Here is a 23,771-nt window from a genome sequence, read left to right as displayed (position 1 = left end):
TCACTTCTTATTATGTTGCAATTTCTTTTCGTGTATTTTTTTGTTTAGTGCTAATTAAAAGTGCGTTATTTTATTTTTTCTTGATTTTTAAATGTTGTCATGAGGTAACCGTGCCCTGCCCGTGAGTGTTCTTTTAATGGCAGTCCAAGGCGAGTGGTTGATTTTTATTCTAACGGATTGCGCTTTCTTTTCTTCCTCTACGCTTTACTTATATTAATTACCTTTATACACTAACACCTATAGAGCAGGACTTCCCAACCGGCAGGTAATAACTGTTCCACCATTCAATTGCTGCTATACAAGTTAATTTAGGGGGCATTGGCGTATCTCGGGTTATTTTTTCAGGAAGGGGGCAAGAAGGGGTACGATGAATATTGTGTCATTAGTGATTATATTTTTTTTTATTCAGGGAGACTCAGCGAAATAAAGGTTGGGAAACCCTGTGCAACGTACAAGTGAATGTAATTCTTGAACGCAATGGTGAACTTAAATGATTTTTTAACCAGTTTCTAGTGAAAAATTAAGCTACCTACCCAATTTATTTCAGATTTTTGTGATGGCTAGAAATATCCCATTCTCATCACTTTTTGAACGTCTCTTGTAGAGTATAATACAACTCTACATTTTTATACTATCCGTTGCTATACGAGTACTCAAATACATACCTACTTCGTTGAGGCTAAATTAGTTTCATTCTTGCGTGAAACATGTAGCAATGGTTGAATAAATCTGTTTTATTTCCTGATTATTTTAATTTAGAAAACTTATTGGAATCTTACATTAAATGCCTCATTTGTCAGCTTTCCAGTATATATCAGATAATTATCGGGAAGGTTAGGCAATTTAAAGCAATTTTATCGCAACATATCAAAATGTTAATGGTCATCAAGAAAGTGATTGTCAGAAAATGTACCTATTTTTATTGTTTATTATAAAAAATGTATCTACATTTATAACATAAATATCCGCATTTTGCGTTTTTAATTAGATATAGGTTGTCGTTAGCGTGTGCTAATTAAAATACAAGCGTATTAAATATGGTTTACAAGCCCTAAATTGAATCAAAATGATTGAATCCACAATTTTGGAATGAACTGTAATGATTTCTGAATTCATGAAACTTAACTTTTCCGGAAAAGTAAAGCATGAAAACTGATGAAAACACTTTTTTCACGCCACAATAACGTCTCAGTATAATTTTAACTGCCATTGAATGATTTTGTAATCTAACAAACGCATCACCAATTTTCTTACCACACATTATCTCATCCCTGAAACGCTGAAATTCCGCCTCAATAATACGAGTAGGTAATACATAAACAATAGACACTTATCTTTTTTTCTATTACCCTATCAGTGATAACAAATACATGTTGATTATCATCTGACCGACTTCTGTGTTACACACGTCACTATCTCAAACAACCAATTAAATAATTAGCGCGCTCGGAGTAACACAAGCACTGACAACTCTAATTATTAGGACGACAATAAATCACCAGTTTGTTGATATATTTTATCATTATCTACAATTTATTAGTCTCTACGAAGTCTTTTATTTTCATTACGATTTGCATTACTGAGTGGTGTCATGTAGACATAAAAATGTTGTTTGATATTGCATGTATGTTTTTTGTAGATGTTTAATCATATTGATATTATTAATTCAATTATAGCGCGAAACACGCTGAAAGCGCATGATTTACAGCTCTTACGGCTCTGGAATAGTTTCACAACAACTTTGTCAAGTTCACGAGTGGTTTATACACTAGCGAGTGTCGGTGGCTGCACACGCGCTGGTTTTGCTTTGTGACAATCAATTTCGTGCAAAAGAATAACAATAATATTTATAGATATGATTTTCAGAATATTTTTTTACGTATTAACATATTTACAATTATTATTGTCTTAATTGCAATTGACACACAGTTTTATCTGACCAACTAATGATTGATTGATGAGTATTTGTCTTCTTTGGAGCAATTTTATTTTCAATTTCAATATTTCTTTAGTCTATCTCGCACACAGCTGTTAGTGAAAGTCTGGAAATGAGTGAGTAAGACAGACATCAAACTAAGTTGATAAATGATAAGAGAATCACGAAATTTCAGAGCTTTCGTCTCTTTCACCCATGCCAGGACTCCGGGAGTGAGTGATTGGAGTAACTTAAAGAACCTTCAACAGTAAATATCTTTATTTATTTATTCGGTTTTATTTTAGCTCTAAAGATAATGTTTTTATTTGTATAGAGAACAATAGTGTCTAGACAAACCTAAAAAGGATTTAGGACGCTATTTGGATCAAATATGTAATTGCTCAATAATGAATAATAAATAAATAAATAAATAAATAAATAAGCTGATATTGATATCTTGAAGATTTGCGGAGTAATTTTCAAACATCCCGTGTTCATATAAAACGGTAAAAGATCCATAAAATATACAAATTTCGAATTGTAAATCGTATTAACTCTCAAAATTAGGAAAAGCTATACCTGCTTGATTTCGATTAATTTTCCATACGACTGTAGTCTTTACTTTAGGCCTTATACCTTTTATTTTACTAACAGAGGCGGCTATCAAATTTTTACTGATCTGGCATTAGTATTATCCAAATGACCAACAAACATACACTTCGGCGCAATTCCGATAGTCCGTCCATAGTTTTAAACATTATCTTCATTACAGGACCAATAATAGTGTAAAACAATAGTTTAAGTGATAGATAAGAAAGTCGTAAGTGACAAAACAAAGACGTAAGTGACTTAAGTGTTAAAATGTTATGTGATTGTATGCTAAGAGGACGATAAGAGATACTTAGGGTATTGTGGACAAGGGGATAGTGGTCAGTCGCCATGATGCTTTACATGACTAAGGCTGAGGAGGTGCCTGTGAAGCGGCCTCCACGGAGGAGGTACATCAGTGCTAATATCAAGGTCAGTATTTAAAAAAAAACAGTATTGTTCACTGAAAAGAAAGAAATGTGATGCCGTGCTTCGGAAGGCACATTCAGTCCCTCAGTTTTTTAGACAGGTTTAAGTTTGTGGTTCATTATGGCTGGGTTGCACCATCTTACTTTAACTTTGACAAACGTCAAAATTCTGTCAAACTCCACACAAAAAGCATCGGTTAACGTCATAGTTACCGTTATATTTAGGTGGTGCAACTTAGCCTGTCTGTATATTTTTACAATACAATGTATTGAAAATAAACGTATTCAACTCGTATTCAATTAATTCAGTTAGTTGGTACACTACACCACGACTCTACTTTCGATATCAATGTTACTTATGGTATTTAATTAAATAGTAGTCTAATAGTATTATTAATAAGTTGATTTATTGATAGATTTTCATTTTTCATCATTCACACCGAGTCGGAGTCGGAATCACATGTTTTACGAGCAATATTACCTGATTATAGTTTAAGTACCTATCGCCAATCGGGCGTCACAATGCTTGACATTATCTTAAATAGGACTAGCGGCCGCCCGCGACTTCGTACGCGTGGATCCTGTTTTACCCCCTTTCCGAATTTTCTTTGCTATAAACTAGAGATGAAACGGATAGTTGTTTGGCCGGATACCGGATACCGGATATCCGGCCAGCTGCTAGGCCGGATAGCCGGATATCCGGCGGCCGGATAGTTGGCCCATTGTCTCGTTGCATGTCGTGACGAGTTTAGGTGCTTCGAACGCGATCAGTGAATCTATTAGTAGTAGTAGACTAGACTAGTNAGTAAATATCTTTATTTATTTATTCTCATTCCTGAAAGACTTTTTTAATTCGAAGATTTATATTTTGCTCATTTAAATATATTGAATAGAAAGCTACAAAGCAAAAGTAGGCAAAATGTGTCAAATATAACACTGTGGTAATGAAACTGAAGGGGTGATGTCTGTCGATGATAAACTGAATGTCTATAGATGAGATGGAAATATTATCTTTACGTGGATAAAAAAGGCGGTTTTATTTTAGCTCTTTAGATAAGGCTGATATTGATATCTTGAAGATTTGCGGAGTAATTTTCAAACATCCCGTATTCATATAAATCTGTAAAAGATCCATAAAATATACAAATTTCGAATTGTAAATCGTATTGACTCTCAAAATTAGGAAAAGCGGCTTGATTTCGATTAATTTTCCATCGTGTCGTCTTTACTTTATGCCTTATGCCTTTTATTTTACTTACAGAGGCGGTTATCAAATTGTTACTGATCTGACATTAGTATTATCCAAATGTCCAACAAACATACACTTCGGCGCAATTCCGATAATCCTTCCATCGTCATAAACATCTTCATTACAGAACCAATAATAGTGTAAAACAATAGTTTAAAAGTGCTAGATAACAAAGTAAGTGACAAAACAAAGACGTAAGTGACTTAAGTGTTAAAATGTTAAGTGATTGTATGCAAAGAGGGCGATAAGAGATAGGGTATTGTGGACAAGGGGATAGTGGTCAGTCGCCATGATGCTTTATATGACTAAGGCTGAGGAGGTGCCTGTGAAGCGGCCTCCACGGAGGAGGTACATCAGTGCTAATATCAAGGTCAGTATTTAAAAAAAAACAGTATTGTTCGCTGAAAAGAAAGAAATGTGATGCTGTGCTTCGGAAGGCACATTCAGTCCCTCAGATTTTTTAGACAGGTTTTTATTAAGAGGTAAAGTTTGTGGTTCATTAAAGGCTGATTTACACCTTGGCTGTACACAGGCTGATTAAACAGCATGTACCTAAACAGAACTAGCAACTTAAAATTTAGTTGACAAATTTCAACTTGCACAACTTGGTACTAAATTTTGTGTTTACATGCAATTAATCGCATAAAAGTAACTTAAATTTTAGTTACCTACTTATTACGTGTAAATCAGCCTTAAGTCTGTATATTTTTTACACTACAATTTATAGGAAAAACAAGGCTTCCGGCGACTGGGACCGCAATTAACTGGGACCGCGGTCCCAGTCGCCGGATGCGTAAAAATTAAATAAATTTTCTTCCGGCGACTGGGACCACTCATAGATAACTAAAGAAAATATTATTAAATCCAAAATNAATATGGCTTTTTGTAACTTTTTGGACTTTATAATAAGCCATTTTATTGATGTTTACCTCAAAGATTAATGTATTTCATTTTTATTAATAGGAAATTGTAGTTTTTTAATATCCGGTATCCGGCCGGATAGTGAGTTACTATCCGGTATCCGGCCGGATAGTAAATTTAGGCCGGATATCCGGCCTACCGGATAGTTACCGGATATCCGTTTCATCTCTACTATAAACCTCACGGAGCCCGAGACCTTTCCAACGAATGCAAAACCGTGGAAATCGGTTCGTGCGTTCTGGAGTTATAGCGTCAGGGAGGAAAACCCGACTTATTTTTATATAGTAGATGTGCACTAAAACGATTACGACTGAAATAGATATCACAGTTTTTAGTTTTTCGTGAAACATGGAACAATATTATGTGCATAGTGATTAAACATTTTTAATATTGCTACACACGGGTGCTAATTTGTAGCCTACAGTACTTATCTGTCAGTTACAATCTTTACTGTATCGTTAAATTTATGTAGGTATACAATCCAATTTTTCAGCCCATTTATTTAATAGCTTTTTTTAATGCAGTTTCACGGCTTTCTAGATACATAAATAACAATAACTGATAAACAGCTGATCTTATCGATCGCGGACGTCAATGATAGCGAAGAAAACTGTCAAGGACGTCACAGTGACTTAAGGTGAATGTGCACTAGAGTGAGTACTTGTAACAGAACATCGAGGCGCTCTAATGACTCGCGAACGGTACGACACGATACGCTTGAAGTTTGCTGCAAATTAATTTTGTAGACCAACGTGCGGTTTGTTATGAAACTACATAATTATGTACTTGTACATAATATATTGTATTGAAATTAAATTATTAATAGAGGGAAAAGCACGAGCCCAAGCAAAATGTGTAAGGGTAAAGTCTTACTTGTAGAGACGTTAAAAAGTACTTACTCTATCTTAATTTCCACTCTCTCTCTCTATCAATTCTGTATGAAACGTTACCATGTTGCAATCAAAACTTTTGACCAATCTGTAAAGGTAGTTTTGATGCTTTACACCATATTAATTTAGCTCTAACAAACGTCAAAATTAAGTCAAACTCCATACAAAAAACACCGGTCATCATTTAGTTACGGTTAAAGTAAGTTTGTGCAATTCTGCCTATGAGTTTTGTCTATATCATAATACCTATTTATGTTATCAAGTAGATAAGCTCGAGAAAATGTAATCTATAGTCACCTTTATCAGCAACAACTTGCACCGCCTTATAAGGAAATGTTGGTTTATCATTGAATATTAAATCGGCTATCTTTATTGATGTGATCGAAATAAAATTCTGATATGATTAGAGAGGGTATGCATTTTTAAAAGGTATAATTATTTTCTTGCATAAACAAGACATTGATAAAATTACCACCGTTGTAGTAATTTGTTTTCGAATAACGCATCTTTCAGCGTGCGTACAGTCCTCTCAACTTAAGCTGAGAATTGCATTTGTGTGAGTGCACACCGATAGTTTAGAGTGGCAATCGGCTTAAAGCGCGGCGCGTCCCGCGCATGGTTTATTATAGCAAGCGGCCTGAAGCGCGTCGCGTCCGCCACGCACCGCTTCCTTGTCGCTCACATACTTCACTTCACCCCCGGTACTGGTAGCAGATACGTGTAATTTTATGTAATTGTGTTCCAAATATTAGTGAAATGGCTCCTACTGTAAGTGAATTTCCTGTACGAAATCCATTAAGCAGCCAAGTGAAAGAAATTGTATGCAAATTGAATACGTATTTTAAAGGTGTGAACGAAAAGTTTTTGGTCTGTTTTTATTTTGTAATTTTATAAAGTTTGTCTTTTTGGTGTATTTTGTAAGGCTGGCTGGACGCCCTCTCTATAAACGGTGCTCGCAGAATATCAGCGTCGAGGTACTTCGTGCCATGGCATATGCTGAGCGAGGACCTGTTTTTATTTGTTTATTTATTTAAAAGGATGTGTCAAGTGTCGTTACATCGGCCCAATTGGTAGCAAGTGTTTTATAGACTTCCTTTTAATAAAACATTAATTTTATTTGTATGTGTTTTACTAACGGTACTTTTGGCGATCACTCACACAAATGCAATTCTCAGCTTAAGTTGATAGGACTGTAGAGAACTATAGGTACTCTTAAAATAGCTCAAAACCTAAGCTTAAAACGCCCTTTCTGAAAAAGGTGACAAAGTGACAATCTTCTTATAAATAAATTCGTTGGTACCTGCATATAATTTTTTCAGTATGTATTTAATGTTTTTGGAAAACAATGGGAAAAGAAAATTCCAGACATAAACACGTCTAAAGAAATAGACTAAGGTAGAGGTAAATAAATATTAATGTAACGTTCGTGTTTTTCCACTACATTTAGAGGACCCCAGAGAGTGTAAGTTACGTTCTAAGGCTCCAGGATAGTTCCAGCTGTCACATTTACTATGCTGTTTTTACTTTTAATTGTCTTGACTTGAGCTCTTTTATTCTTACTTTGTTATTTATTTATCTGTTAAGTAAGTATTTGCACTTAACTCTTGCGATTTTCTTTGATATGATCGATTTTCAGGGGTAATTATGAGCTACGTGGCGTCCAACGTGTTTGACTGTCCAGTCAGCGTCAAATAGTTGACACTCAAATGCAAAAAATATTAAAATGTAAACGATTAAAATTGTATAAACTTTAAATAATCTATAGTTTTAAGGTTAATTTTGTATTTCTAGTTAATTTTGTAGAGAAATAAATGTCTTAAACCATAAACCATAAATTGGTAAACCATAAACCCTACATTACGTCGTTTAAGTTCTATCACCACGTAAGTCATCAACCGACTTCAAAAAAGGAGGAGGTTCTCAATTCGACCCGTATGTTTTTTTTTTTTTTTTTNCTGATGTAGGTACATATGTTTAGTGAACTCTGGTGTTGCCAGACACATGAATAATGTTAGTTCCTCAAACATTCATGTCACGACTTTATAGACAGACTGTATTTTAAACTATTATGTTGCATTTTTTACTATAAAATTATCACTTCACGGGATTTAGTGCAACCGAGCCGAAACGTCGGGAGGGTAAATATTATTTACCGTTAAAATAGATATTGTTGCAATAAATCCCGTGAAGTGATAATTTTATAGTTGGTACTATTCAGATAATGAAACTGCTCATTTAAATGAGACTACCTACGTCACGACTCTACTTTTTATATCAATGATACTTAAAGTAATAGTCTAATAGTGTTATTAAAAAGTTGATTACTAAAAGATTTTTATTTTTCATCATTCATACCGAGTCGGAGTCGGAATCACATGTTTTATGAGCAATATTACCTGATTATAGTTTAAGTCCTATTACCTATTTTACCTATCGCCAATTGGGCGTCACAATGCTTGACATTATTTGAAATAGGACTAGCGGCCGCCCGCGACTTCGTACGCGTGGATCCTGTTTTACCCCCTTCCCGAATTTTCTTTGCTATAAACCTCACGGAGCCCGAGACCTTTCCAACGAATGCAAAACCGTGGAAATCGGTTCGTGCGTTCTGGAGTTATAGCGTCAGGGAGGAAAACCCGACTTATTTTTATATAGTAGATGTGCACTAAAACGATTACGACTGAAATAGATATCACAGTTTTTAGTTTTTTCGTTGTTTTCGTGCAACATAGAACAATATTATGTGCATAGTTATTAAACATTTTTAATATTGCTACACACGGGTGCTAATTTGTAGCCTACAGTACCTACCTACTTATCTGTCAGTTACAATCTTTACCGTATCGTTAAATTTATGTAGATATACAATCCAATTTTTCAGCCCATTTATTTAATAGCTTTTTTAATGCAATTTCACGGCTTTCTACATAATTACATAAATAACAATAACTGATAAACAGCTGATCTTATCGATCGCGGACGTCAATGATAGCGAAGAAAACTGTCAAGGACGTCACAGTGACTTAAGGTGAATGTGCACTACAGCACTTACTTGTAACAGAACATCGAGTCGCTCTAATGACTCGCGAACGGTACGACACGACACGCTTGAAGTTTAGTTGCAAATTAATTTTGTAGACCAACGTGCGGTTTGTTATGAAACTACATAATTATGTACTTGTACATAATGTATTGAAATTCAATTATGAATAGAGGAAAGGCACGAGCTCAAGCAAAATGTGTAGGGGTAGTCTTACTTGTAGAGACGTTAAAAAGTACTTACTCTATCTTAATTTCCACTCTCTCTCTCTATCAATTTTGTGTATAAATAAAACGTTACCATGTTGCAATCAAAACTTTTTACCAATCTGTAAAGGTAGTTTTGATGCTTTAAGGCTAAGATGCACCATCTTAATTGAACTCTAGCAAACGTCAAAATTAAGTCAAACTCCATACAAAAAACACCGGTCATCATTTAGTTACGGTCTTACGGTTAAAGTAAATTTGTGCAACTCTGCCTATGAGTTTTGTCTATATCATATACCTATTTATATTATCAAGTAGATAAGCTCGAGAAAATGTAATCTATAGTCACCTTTATCAGCAACAACTTGCACCGCCTTATAAGGAAATGTTGGTTTATCATTGAATATTAAATCGGCTATCTTTATTGATCTGATCGAAATAAAATTCTGATATGATTAGAGAGGGTATGCATTTTTAAAAGGTATATTTTTTTCTTGCATAAACAAATTGATAAAATTACCACCGCTGTAATAATATGTTTTGAATAACGCATCTTTCAGCGTGCGTAGAGAACTATAGGTACTTTTAAAAAAGCTCAAAACTTGAGCTTAAACCGACCTTTCTGAAAAAGGTGACAATCTTCTTATCAATAAAGTCGTTGGTAGGTAGGTACATAGAATTTTTCAGTATAATTTAATGTTTTTGGAAACCAATAGGAAAAGACATAAACACGTCTAAAGAAATAGACTAAGGTAGAGGTAAATAAATATTAATGTAACGTTCGTGTTTTTCCACCACATTTAGAGGACTCCAGAGAGTTTTACTGGTGTTACTTACGTTCTCAGGATCCAGGATAATTCCCGCTGTTACATTTACTATGCTATTACTTTTAATTGTCTTGACTTGAGCTCTTTTGTTCTTACTTTGTTATTTATTTATCAGATAACTATTTGAGCTCTTGCGATGTGACTTTTTTGATGTGATCGATTTTCAGGGGTAATTATGATGAACCGCGTGGCGTCCAACGTGCTTGACTGTACAGTACAGTCGGCATCAAATGTTCGTGACACCAAAGTGGTCAATAAGTTGATGACCCGTCATCAGTCTATAATGTTGAGTGTCATGAACTATTTGACGCTGACTGTATTATAGTCTGTACTGTCAATAAGTTCGCAACACTCAAAATTGTAGACTAGGGATGTTATGGATATGTAGTTTCGGTTATGGATACGGTTACGGATATATTTTTATTTCGGATATCCGAAAGTTTCAGTTACGGTTAGGTAGATTAGGTGCTTTAGAATGCAATTTGCAATAGTTGTCCGAGAAGGTTTATTCACGGCCACACACTTTACATCGAATAAAAAGTAATAAACAAATAAAAATTGATACTAGATTGCATTATAAAGATAAATCAGGCTGTTATGCCTTTACATACATACATATTATAATGCTATACAAAAAACATAAACTGCCTACGTCCGAAACTATCCGAAACTTTTGAATCGGTTACCTACGGTTACTTACAGTTTCGGATATTTTTTTATTTCGGATATCCGAAAGTTTCGCTTACGGTTACGGATATCCATAACATCCCTGTTGTATACTAATGTCGGTTATCAACTTATTGACCACTTTGGGTGTCACGAACTATTTGTTGCTGACTGTACATAGAATGTAGAACAAACAGTTTTCCCGTTCCACGCATTAGGCCCCAATCACATAACGCGTGTCGTTTGAACCCAACAATCGTACCTGCGCTACGTAACGTTTCGGTACGCTAGCTCTTTACATGCGCGTGCGCATCCGGCGTGTTGATTTATTATGTCCGAACGATGCTATCTTTTGGGGTACGTTTCCACTAAACGATAGCCTTGAGTTTTATAGACAACGGAAAATTCATCTAACACTCTAACTCTTACGTTGCTGTAATAGGTGATATTTTGCAACGAAACTGAATTCTGTGGGATTGTATTTTGAAAAAGGCGATATCTTAACAAGCCCGTAACTGGAAAAAAGCCGTAGTTGTTTGTTTATACAAACTATCTAGAGACGATGGTCTTTGGGGCAGAAAGGTTCTCGAGTGGCGACCACGGGCTGGAAGACGTAGCGTGGGCAGGCCTCTTACTAGGTGAACCGACGATCTGATAAAAGTCGTGGGAAGAACTTGGATGCGGGCAGCGCAGGACCGTTAATTGTGGAAAGCCTTGGAGGAGGCTTTTGTCCAGCAGCGGACGTCATTTAGCTGAAATGAACGAACGATGGAACATCTTAGGAGCATGGTGTAAGAAATATGAACGCACTGGAGTGACTGGATACTATAACTTAATGCTGAACTAATTTTAAAGACTAACGCCTTTACATAACCCAAAACAGTAAATTAAAAACAATTAGTGCATTATCTTCAGCTGATATCTTTCTGCACGTGCGATAGTGTATAAATAACGCTTATTAAGGTTATCAGAACATCTTAAAACGGGAAATAAGCAGACCTTTACCTTATGGTAGAGGTTTTAGTTGGTGAAACTAAGGTAGAGCCCTTATTGGTGAAACTTATGGGAAACTGCAGGTCTAAGGCCGAATTGGTCAGAGGTGGTGGTAGTTCAATGTCTAATAGGCAAGTGTCACTTTTATGCAGTTCAAATTTTAATGTTAAAAACTATGGCATACCTTTTAGGATTCCAAAATACCAAATGTGTTTTCAAGATTGTTATATCCTTGCAATGTTTATGTTTCACGTTTAAAAGAATATAATGTACGTAAAGAATGATTCCGTATTTTCCTCCAAAATGATGAACACGATGGAAGAAGTTGATGATAGTGATGATGATAAAGCTTGATATTTCAGGTGTGATCTCTGAAGATTTTTATGCCATATCCTCGTAAATATGAAAGCAAGAGTCTTGTGATCATAGCTTCTGCAGAGGAAGAAATCCATTAACACACCTAAAAAAGTCTGTCATAGTGAAATGGAAATGCCATGAGCAGACTACCCAAAAAAATCATGGACACGACATTTATCTAACATTTATGGGCAAATATCAGCTATATGCCGGTCAGTGAAACTGCTGAAGGTCGGTGCACAATATTAATTGTGTCAGGTGGCCAGCGGACCGTGGTTTATGATGCTAGCATATTATTATATGAACGTGGTCTTTAGGCAAGAGGATTTTAGGGGAAATCGTGTAAAGGATATGACCCTGTTCCTGAATTAAGATTTTCAGCTTGAGCGTGCTCATCTTCTTATAATCAAGGATGAATTTAATATGAGCAGTTTACNGCCGACGCCGCCGCCGCCGAGGTCAAAAAGTCGGCGCGCCGCCGCCGGCCAATTTTATATCGGCGCCCACCTCTACTCTTAATGCGTTTAGTTACACGGATCACAAATATTGAGGGTGTCCCATATTCCATTTGCAGTATTTTAAATGTATATTTTCAATGATGCGTTTAGTAACACGAATCACAAATATTGAGGGTGTTCCATGTTCCATTTACAGCATTTTAAATGTATATTTTCAATGACAGTCTTTCTCTGGCTGTTTGAAATAAACCACAGCGTTCAAACGTGGTCAGCAGACCGTGCTGTTGTATCAACAGCCTAACAAGTCCATGTCGCGTCATTGTTGCAAGTGTATACGTGACCTATATTAGCAAACATATTATGTACTCGGTGTTTTTCTGCTAATGTAATAAAGTAGATAATGTACACGAAGTACATTATTATTCTGTGCTAGTACTGCTAGGTATATAAGTACCTTTTTGCTGCGAGCATTTCGGTGTATCACAGTATTCAGCAAATATTTATAATACAGAGTTTTCCATAATTAGCATGTCACACTGAAATTGGGGGTAACTGCGGACCTGAGACGCATCGAAATAGCATAATTATGTTCATAGAAAAGTTTCGTGAGTTTTGAGATATGAACAATTTTAGTTACTATACTTGTTTGATACGTCATTTAGGCCATTTTGGGACACACTGTATACTTATACCATAATGGCTTCGAATTATTGCGTAAGGATACGGTTTTAATTGATTACATTAATTATGCTTCAAGTTTTAGTTGTTATGAATAAAAACACTAAAAAATAATAGACAGCAACACTTTCATTTCGTCTAGTTTTAGGATGATTTCTCTTAATTTAATCTAGAATTGCGTGCTGCCGAATAATACATCAGAAAAACTACTTATAATAATGTGTAAATTGAGTTAATTAGAAAATTAACCTAAAATTAGTTTTGGTTCGTAGTAAGTGGTAAATAAATAGCGATTTCTGTGGTAGTCTAATTAACACTTGAAGTAAATAAAATAAATAAATGACTAGAGGCATAAAACTAACGTTAAGAACTAACAAGGTGGACCGACGACATCATAAAGGTAGCAGGAAAGCGCTGGACGCAGGTCGCTACCAATCGGGTAACATGGAAAGCATTAGGGGAGGCCTATGTTCAGCAGTGGACGTCCTATGGCTGAGATGATGACGATGATGATTATAAAACTAACGATTATGATTCCTATTTTAAGATAAAGGTACATAAATAGGCGCGTTTTATGTCTCAATGGATCAAGGAATAAATACGGCGTTATCTTCGAGTGGTTTAAGCGTTGTCAATAATGTTATGCAGGAATATCTATACATCTGCCAATTCACAAAGACAAAGTGGTTCAAATAAGTTTATTGTAGAGTCGCATCATGTGTGATCGGCACAAGAATTACCTATTGCAGCTAAGATAAACATCCATAAGGCGCTCCAGCACTGGAAGTATATGTAATATAACAGTTTTAGTGAGTCTAGTGCGTAAACTACCGCACAGAACTCGACCGTCGACTACTCTGGACCGCATTTTCAGGGATAAATGTAGCTTAAGTAACCACCTACTACTGCTACTGCACCTATGGCGGTTCATGAAGTCTGCCACCATGGCCGCATGGTTGTGGCCTCAAGTGTCCCACCCAAAGAGTCGAGGAAAGTCCATTAATGGATCCTGACTGTTGGATCTTACTTACCGTAGTCTTTTGTTTACTTCCAGCGGCACCACGCCGGCATCTCGCAGTCGTCATGCAGCGACGGCTCCCTACTGAGCGTCGGCTCCTCCGAGATAGACGAGGACAGCAGCAGCGGCCACCACCACTCGCACGACCACTCGCGGAGCGACCACTCAGACTTCTACAGTAAGTACCTTTTTTTTTCGTCAGGAAATTCATGAAATTGCATACCCACTGGCCCGGGGGAACCAGTGAGTTATGTGACGCTCACTAAAACCTGACGGTGTCCTCCCGAAGTCTTTGGGACGGAGCTGCGAGTTATTGTCCGAGCTAGACGGCCTAGACATTCTTTCGCGGCTCCGCCCCATCTACAGTAAGTACCTTATGACAACTGGAAGACGTAGTGTGGGCAGGCCTCCCACTAGGTGGACCGACGATCTGGTCGTCGCGGGAGGTGCCTGGATGCGAGCGGCGCAGGACCGGTCTTTGTGGAAGCCTTTGTCAAGCAGTGGACGTCTTTCGGCTGAAACGAACGAATGAACCTTATGACAGTGGTCATCATCATCAGCCATAGGACGTCCACTGCTGAACTCAGGCCTCCCCCATTGATTTCTATAATGACCCATTGGTAGCGGCCTGCATCCAGCGCCTTACTAATAAGATAAGAATAAATAATAAATAAAAATTCATTTATTTCCAAATATACTTGTACAGAGTTATTACCGAGTCTTCCCGGTAAGTAGTCAGAGACACTTGTATTGGGAATAACTCGCTACTTCCCATTAGGATATCTCTAATTAATTCTAGGAGTATTAGTTCACTAAGTAAGCATAAATTTACTTTGGTATGTAAGAAAATTACAGCAGTATATTGTAATAAGTTATGGTTGATTACTGACTCTCTTTCATTGACATAGGAAGATTTACTTACGCTCAATGATAGTATATTAAAAAAGAAAAGAATAGGATAATGCTCGTTATGTGTGGTTGTGTGTAGGAGTGTGAGTGTGAGTGTGTAAGTGTGAATGTGTAAATGTGAGTGTGAAGGTGTGAATGTGTAGTATATGTATTCGTTAAAGCATGAATAATATGAACAGAGATATATATATCAAGATAAGATAATCATTTATTGTCTTTTCTATGTAAGTACATTGGTTGACCTGCTACCTTTATGAGGTTTATTACAGTGGTACCACGTCGTATCATGGCTGATATCTGTGGAACCTTATTTATTCATTTTATATGTGTGATGTATTTCCAAGAATAAACACTAACAAACTTTGTAGACCTTGAAGGTAGGAACGACGAGTTTAATGTTTAAAATTAAGTTTTACACCTATGTTTCACAATTTAATTTTTGGCTCGCATCCACTCTTGAGTACCTACCTAAGTATCATATTGAAATACGAAACTTATAAAAACCTCGTCTCCATTCCAGACTCATCTGAACCACCAACGGGGGTGGCGCCACTGTCGCATTCGGCTGCCAAACACAAAATGGCGGTGCGTCCGCGGCGCACACATGGCGCGCCCAGGCGGAAGAAAAACAACCCAGTTAGTATTAATTATAATTTAAATTCTTTATTAGTATGTAGGTTATCTTCAGGGCACTTATACACGTCCAATTCAGCTTGCTCTATCACCACATAGTGACAACATGTCGGCTGGAGCTGAGAAGTGGCTGAAGAAAGTAAACTTATGTCCGTTTTCACCATCAATCCCTAATTTTTAAGTGACTCCTATGGTAACGCAGAACAGGAATTTGGTATTCATAGGGGTCACTTAAAAATCAGGGATTTATGGTGAAAACGGGCATTAGTAGTAGTAGGCATTAGAAGCGTAGTTCGTGAAGCCCTTGTCTAGGGTTGAGTGATGATAGTCAATGGAATCACCTATCCAATATAGCACAGCACAGCAACTGTTCAACAAGTATTATTTTATTACATTTTGTCATGCGTGTGCGCTTTTGTGCAATATAATAAGTTTCGTTCATTATTTTAATAAAATCAATACTTACTTGCGATTACCTGATAAAGGGTGTTATGATAATGTTTAAAAATAGATTTGAATCGTATGTAAAGAGCACCTCCGGTAGGAACTTATCTCTAAAACCAATTAAAAAAGCAAACGTAAGAAGAAAGAAATTTAGGAATAAGGACATTTGTTTACAGCAAAACTATAATAAAGTCATAAGTTTCTAGTGCATTAATATGTCTCTTAATTAGCGAAATTGAAGATAAAAAGAATTATATCTGAATGTTTACCTAATTATTTATCATCAACTTTCAGATAGCCGCATCAGCCTTGCCAATAACGCCCGAACTGAACGAAGAAGTGATACGAAGCACTACTCCTGAAGTCAGCCACAAAACCTCAGAAGTCGTTACTGGTACGTATTTGTTGAAACATGATAATGATTAATGTTATATCGACGGTAGTATCATATCGGGATTATTCCCACCATTCGTTCCCACCGCTGCAACTCTTGTGTAGTCAGGATCTACAGCAAGGGAAATTAAAACTGGCACTGGATTCGCAACGAAATTAATCAGAAGAATAGGAGGAGTTCGAAGTTAAGGTTCGAGTTCCTATATTGTAGCATCATCACAGATGCTATTTGCAACATAAAACATACAATCTGATGTGATCTCGACTGTATAGTATATACCATATACACATACCACTAAGAAATCCCAGAATGAAAGGATGTCTTGTCTCGAAACGCCCATAGTCATGCACGAGAAAGTTTATCATTACTCGCTCAAACATCTTAATTTATATAAAATAGCCACTTTATTAAATGACTTCCTTCAGAATTGAAAGATAATCTTCTTAAAACCATCGTATCTCATTCCAGAATCATTCTCTTCATCGACCACTACGAAGCATACAGTCAAGCAGTCAGAGCAGTCGCCCTCCCGGGACTCGCGGTCCAGCGACGCCAAGCTCAAGTCGTCCTCGCTTCCCCCAGGGCTGGCCCTCCACGCTCCCGCGCGTCTGTCCCTCGCCAGGGCCTCCGTCAAGCGGTCCCAGTCCGGCGCCGCAGACCCCGCCCCCGAAGACAGACCGCCCAAGTACCGGGACAAAACAGAATGCCCCGAGAAAAAGTCCAAATCCGAAAAGAAAATCGAGAACGAAGTCATCAAGTCCACCAAAAAAGAAGAGTCGTTCTTCAGCAGATTGTTGCTACGGAAGAGCGGTAAGAAACCAAAGAAGGACCAGACTGATGGGGAGCAGGATGTTAAGAGATCCAAGATGGAGAAAGCGAATGCGCTGTACAAACCTGTTGATGCAGAGAGAGGTTTCGCCTTCGGGGAGGGATATCGACCAGTTCCCGCTGAAAGGACTCACAAGACCGCCGGCCAGAAGGCTTTCGCTAACCAGATGCATAAACGCCTGGACAATAAAGGTGGCTACGTCCACGACGGTGCTTATAAAGACGTCTACAGCGCAGCCAAGGTCCCCGGCGTAGAATACGACATCACAGATCTCAAGGTCGCGGAAGAAACCGACAAAATGCTCAATATGAATATGAGGAACCCGTACAGAAGAGATGAGTTAGATCGCCCGAAGCGGACGCCCTCTAAAGAGGCCATCGACGAAACTAAAAGGGAATCCTTCAACTTACACCACGATAAATCCAAAAGGCCGCTGTCCGTGCAACGGCTGATAGACCCTACAAAAGCCTTTATTGCTAACGAAGTAGCCACTCGCGCGCAGGAAGAGTTGGTGTCTCCGACTCTTGTGATCTCAGATGAAGAGCCTCCGACCAGGGCGATGAGGATCAAGACTGCTCACAGCGACTATAGTTTCCACAGCGGGAGTATGCCCAAGAACATCCCATACTTCAATCCGGGACTGGTCGTGTCTGCTTCTCCGCCGAAAGCCTTGCGTCATCAGAGCTCAGAGAACATCAGAAACCGCTCGTCGGAACACGTTTCCGAATTCGCTGAAAAGGTGGAAACTAAACGGACTTCGAAGACTGACGAGTGTTTTGTCAGCTCGGGACTGAGATCTCTCGGGGATGAGTATGTGGAAAGCCGCAGCAGCATCGGCAAGTCCCACAGCTTCCGGTACGCGTCTGAAACGACATCTCTCAGCTCGCAGGAGAACCAGATGCCGAGTCTGCCGGCCATAGTCGGGATATCCGAGCCCCTTCTGGAAAGCTGGGAGGTCAACTACAGGCGAAACGTTAGCGACAGACACGACTTCTCCAAAAGAGTGTCCGCACGAAACTACAACATAATGCATGGGACTGCTGAAGCCACTTACGACAGCCTTCCCAGCACGGACAGCAGTTATCTGGACAGCCTCAAAACTGACGTCAACGAAGACCGAAAGCTGTTTACCAACAGCATCCACATCACAGTCGATAGCCACAAGCGAGACAGCGACATATCGCAGATTGAGGCCAAAATCGATGACATAATCAGCTCACCCAAGCCCATTATTGCCCCAATACTCAAGTCTAGTTCATTAGATAGCGTTAAGAGCAGTCCCGAGAGACCAGCGGATGACAGAAGAAAGACCATTTCGGTCGAGAGCGCTTTAAGCCACGGTGGAAAGGTCGGAAACATCCAGAAGGAAATCAAGCAGGACACAGAAAGCTTTGTGTCAGTGACTCATATCAATAAGGAGCAGACTCCGGTGCTGAACAAAAACGCTGATGTTTCGAAAGGGAAAAGTGAGGAGAAAGTTCATAAAACCGGCACCAAACCGGGTGTGCCGGAGTTTCTCAACATTCAGCTGAACAAAGTAGATGCAAAACCCGCGACTAACATCGTGCTAACAGCCAACGTAACGCCAAAGAAACCAGATAGTCCCCCAGCCGATAAGGAACAAGAAACAGAGGCAGTCCAGCCTACTGAAACTAAGCCTAAAAGCGTCCCGGTCCGAAAGGAATCTGTGACCAGCAAGACTGACGTCGTCGTCGAAAATACTCAAGAGGAGAAACCTGCTTCTCCTGCATTTATTAAAAAATCGGTTCCACCGGTCACTCCGCAGAGTCCTTCCACGCCCAAAAACTTCTTCAAAAGGAAAGCGACCAGCGTCGAATTACAGGACAGGCCAGAAAAGCCGCGAACCAACTCGATGAGTACCGATGGAAGTACGGAGAGGATCTACGACAATATTTCTATGGACCAAAAATCTCATTCGAGTTTTGGGAGTAAGAGTTCCATTCAGAGCACGGACAGCAACGAGGTCCGGACTCCAGATAGGCAGGAGGAGGCCGTCATATATCGCAAGAAGCCTGTTATATTGGCAAAGGAGTTCCGCAGCAGCGAAAGGCGGAACGACGACGAGCCTGAGCTGATGAAAGTGTTCGCGCGCCGATCTCTGAAGCTAAAAGACTCCGAAGCGGACAACCTAGCTCAGGAAATCGCCGAATCTAAAGAGGCCAAAGACGCGAAGGACGAGATCAACGACAACATCACAGCGACCAGATCGAAAATACTCAAGAACGAATTCAACGCGTCAATTAAATCCCGGGACAGCGATAAAGAAAACGAGGACCTATCGAAGGAGCAAACTGAGGAAAAACGGATCGTCGACATCGCCGCGCGAGTCAGTCAGTTCGGAGTGCCTCACTATCAAAGAAGCGTCAGCATAAACAGCGTGTCGAACCCTAAAAGGGAATCCGCTCCCGTCTACCGGAGCGAGGTCAACAAATACAAGAAGGAGGTGTCAGATTCGACGCCGGAGAAGCGTTTGCGGAACAGGACGTTTCCCGATCCATCGAACGACAGAGAGGATATAAAGAGTATAACGAAGAGTGAGGCGATGGCGTACAAAGCTGATACTTTGAGGGTGTGGCAGAGGCGGGAGGGGGAGTCGCGGGAGACAGGGGGGCGAGGGGATGGGAGGGGGGAGGCGGTGGGAGAAGGGGGGAGGGAGGGGGAGGCGCCGGCCTTCCGCGGCATCGTGCAGATGCGAGCCGAGTGGGAGCGCCGCGCGCAGGGGATGACCAAATAAACTGGTGCTAGTTTCAAGGTATACATTTGAATAATCACTTTTATATTCCTCCTGCATGTCTTTTAAGGGCATGCCGAACTTGCGTAGAATAGACATGTTGACACCACAGCCAATTTACTTTTTAAAACTGTCAAAACGAAACTCTCCCATACATTTTGTATGGCACTACAAGCAAGTGACGTCACTATTTTGTCAACCCAATTAAACTACTTTTTTTCAATACAATTCGAACAAAAATCGAAATTTACAGGTAATTTAAAATAAATTAGGTTTTTAAGACCAGAATGAAGAGTCTTTTTAGAACAGTTGTGGTTTCGAATTATTGGGGTATGGTGTCAAACTGTCTATTCAAAATTAATTAGTGAGTAAGCCCTCTTCAGGGTAAATAAATACCCTGAAAACACATCCCGTATAGGTATGACATTAAAGACACGTTATCTTGTCGTTCCGATTGAGCCATGTCAGATAACTGCAGGCCATTAAGCTTGCTTGTGATATTTATACAGGGTGTTAGGTAAATGGGTATGTATATGAGCCGACACTAGCCCATGTTAACATGGTCATATAAATGGTATGATGAAGTCAGAAAATTGATATCTTCATTTTAATTATTTTATTTTTCATACAAATCGGATTTTATAAAATTTATTTTATATGAAAATAAAAAAAAAATAAAATGATGACATCAAATTTCTGACTTCACCATACCATTTATATGCCCATGTTAACATGGGCTAGTGTCGGCTCATATACCCATTTACCTAACACCCTGTATACTTACTCCATATTAATAGCAAGACTATCATAATGTAGGATCTCAAAATTTATATTCTTTGACTTTTTCGGGCTAGAAGAAAAGAAAATTTTTTTCTACTAAACCGGTAGTTTTTTGACTATACGTTGTGATCTAAACCCAGGATTTTCTTAGGGTAAACATGTCAACGTTGTACTAATATTTGTTTTTTGCTTTCAGGAAGTTGAGAGTACCATGCTGTATACAACTTGTAATGTTATTATAGTGATAAATCTAGTTTAGCGACAAACAGACGTTTTCTAAAACTTATGTTATTATTAACTACTCTATAAAATTTATCTAAACTGTTAAGACCATGTATTTTTGAGTGTTACTTATTACAATAATAGCGGATAGTTCTATTTTATTAAAAAGATAATATTATGTATTAAACATTAAAAACTGTGAATTACAAATTTTATTCCTATAGTTTTAAGTTGTTTTATTTTTTCTCCCTCATTTTTGTAGCTTGTTTATTTAAAGAAAAACCTTTTCCCTTTTCCCTTTTAATTTCATCCCCTAGTGAAAGACTTATTATTTAGATATCTGAGAACAATAAATATTTAATACAATGAACACTTGTTTTAATTGTAATCATTCTTCGGTACGCGATATTAAAACAGTGCAATTTTTGGTCGTTTAATTTGTAGTCTTAAATCTTATTTGTATTGGAATTAATTTCTTAGCACACTCCAAATTCCATAAAATACCAAAATCGACAGTATTTTTAACAATTTAATAAAAAAGAAAATGGAAAAATATTTTATGGCGCTTTAACAAAATTAAATAATTTACAAATAAATACATTTTATTTCCTTTTTTTGTAACATTCAGTTTTTTGCAAGACCCGAAAATTTAATTCATGGCTACTTCAAGCTTTATTGTTTTAAAAAACTACGACCGAGAAAAATAAAAACTTATTTTGGCAAGTTGAAATTCGATATTAATACAAATTAAGTTCTTAGTTCGGTACTGCTTTTTTAATATTTTCCTACCTAATTAAAAATGTATTAAATTAAAAGTCTGCCGACTCATAAAAACTTGGTCGGTTTTCCGTTTTTTTTCACCAGTTCACAAACATTGGGCAAAATAACGCCGCGCAAACCATAAAAAAAAAGTTTGAAATGAAAGGCTTTCACATAGTGTAAGAAAACCCCGCTAGATGTCTCTGCATTTTATTTCTACCCAACGACGACTGTTTCAAACAATATTTTTAAAAATCGAATTCGATTATTGCGTCTTTGTTTTACTTTAAACTTGACTTCGACGTTATCCAAGTCGTGTTAAATTTTGTCATTTATAAAATCCGATTTATATTTTCAATCCGACCATTTTGTATTATCTATGGTATTATCAGAGGGTGTAAAAGCTACCCCACGCGTAATTTCTAAGCCGGGGCGAGCACGCATGCGCGTAACTCCCCGTCTCCATCTAACCCCAATAACTTGAGAGCGTTCAGACTCCATTTTATATTTTCATTTATCCTCCATATTCTGTACAAATTATTTAGTCGTGTGTTACAATTAGTACAAATTGACTTTAAATCGTTGGAAAGACTCAGTGCTGTGTTACCGGTAGAACTAACATTGGTGATTGAAAAACTCGAGTTTGTGCTTACGTAATATTTTTTTTGCAAATTCTACGGTTGTGCAAGGCGAAGGATAAGACGTGAGGTAAGAAATCATTACTTTTACTTATTTTTAAACAATAGTATGTTAATAAAAGAGGTTCTTATTCTTCTACCCTCGACCTCTTCAGGTCACACATTGATTTTTACTTAAACTTTCGTGCCATAAAGCGAACCGTAGACAAAACAATTCTATAAGACGAAAGAACGACCACCATACGTTTTTAGACCTTATAGTTAGCGATTACAGGAGATTTTTATTTGACAAAAAAGTGGAGGTTGCTCAGTATTAGGAACGCAATAATATTATGTCATGTGCGTATATACCCCTGAAAGTTTAATATCGGTGGGATTAAAGGAAAGTGAAGCTGCGGCCTTAGATATTGCTATGGCATTGGTATTTTTTTTATCCTCATTTTACTTTGATGTACACAATATGTACCTACCATATTTTCATGAGCAATAAGGTGGGTAGATAAGTAATCAATGATTATATTTAAGTAAGTAGTAGGTAGTAATGGAATCCTTTGGACGTAATAAAATCATCACAAACTGGGAATAAATGTGAAAATTGATTGTATGATAGACGACAGTAGATCAATCTCAATCCTGTGACGTCTTCTGTAGTTAAAATTACGTACTATTTCGCAACAAAATTTGCAAGTACTTTCATAAATTATTATATCATAATTATTTATATCACACAAAAGTCTATCGTAGGTAGTTTGAAAAACAACAGTCGTAGATATCGATTGCTAAGATCTCTATGTATAACGGGTAGTCATCATCACGATGAAGAGTTGAACATGCATTACAGACGACGGCACATCGTGCTACACTGAGATAGGTATCTTCGTTCGTTCGTTTCAGCCGAATGACGTCCACTGCTGGACAAAGGCCTCCCCCAAGTATTTCCACAACGACCGATCCTGTGCTGTCGGTAGGTATCTTATGTAATTGCAATAGATGCGATTTTGCGACAAAAATATTATGTAATGTGACGTGCTGTCCAGCAAATAATACTATCATCTGCGCACGGCTTCGTTTCCGTATATTATCGGTCACAGAAAATCTTAAAATCTATACTAATATTATAAAGCTAAAGAGTTTGTTTGTTTACTTGAACGCGCTAATCTCAGGAACTACTGGTCCG

General features: G+C 37.9%; 1 protein-coding gene across 2 annotated transcripts; it reads left to right on the top strand.

Annotated features, from left to right (window-relative positions):
* The first annotated feature begins 2,638 nt into the window (after positions 1 to 2,638).
* LOC114360066 (uncharacterized) lies at positions 2,639 to 21,330 on the top strand. Of its 2 annotated transcripts, none has more exons than XM_028314621.1 (6): positions 2,639 to 2,935; positions 14,271 to 14,412; positions 15,664 to 15,779; positions 16,515 to 16,614; positions 17,083 to 20,216; positions 21,172 to 21,330. In XM_028314621.1, exons 1-5 carry the CDS (start codon positions 2,855 to 2,857, stop codon positions 20,196 to 20,198), a joined length of 3,555 nt encoding a protein of 1,184 aa, XP_028170422.1. In that variant the 5' UTR covers positions 2,639 to 2,854; the 3' UTR covers positions 20,199 to 20,216; positions 21,172 to 21,330. The 2 variants fall into 2 exon arrangements, with proteins under 2 accessions (XP_028170422.1, XP_028170421.1); XM_028314620.1 differs by lacking the exon at positions 2,639 to 2,935 and adding an exon at positions 4,230 to 4,550.
* The last annotated feature ends 2,441 nt before the right edge of the window (positions 21,331 to 23,771 follow it).

The sequence above is a fragment of the Ostrinia furnacalis genome, unplaced genomic scaffold (genome assembly GCF_004193835.3).
Source record: "Ostrinia furnacalis isolate ACB-3 unplaced genomic scaffold, ASM419383v2 OfSCF4829, whole genome shotgun sequence".
Classification (NCBI taxonomy): domain Eukaryota; kingdom Metazoa; phylum Arthropoda; class Insecta; order Lepidoptera; family Crambidae; genus Ostrinia; species Ostrinia furnacalis.
The sequence above is the reverse complement of the archived record's forward strand: the minus strand, read 5'-3'. Positions and strand labels throughout refer to the sequence as shown.

Bases quoted from the DNA above. Each gene is read 5' to 3' on its own strand.
- LOC114360066 (XM_028314621.1), top strand. From the start codon at position 2,855: ATGATGCTTTACATGACTAAGGCTGAGGAGGTGCCTGTGAAGCGGCCT. The intron at 14,413-15,663 runs GTAAGTACCTTT...TCTCCATTCCAG, and splicing joins CGACCACTCAGACTTCTACA to ACTCATCTGAACCACCAACG. The intron at 16,615-17,082 runs GTACGTATTTGT...ATCTCATTCCAG, and splicing joins AACCTCAGAAGTCGTTACTG to AATCATTCTCTTCATCGACC.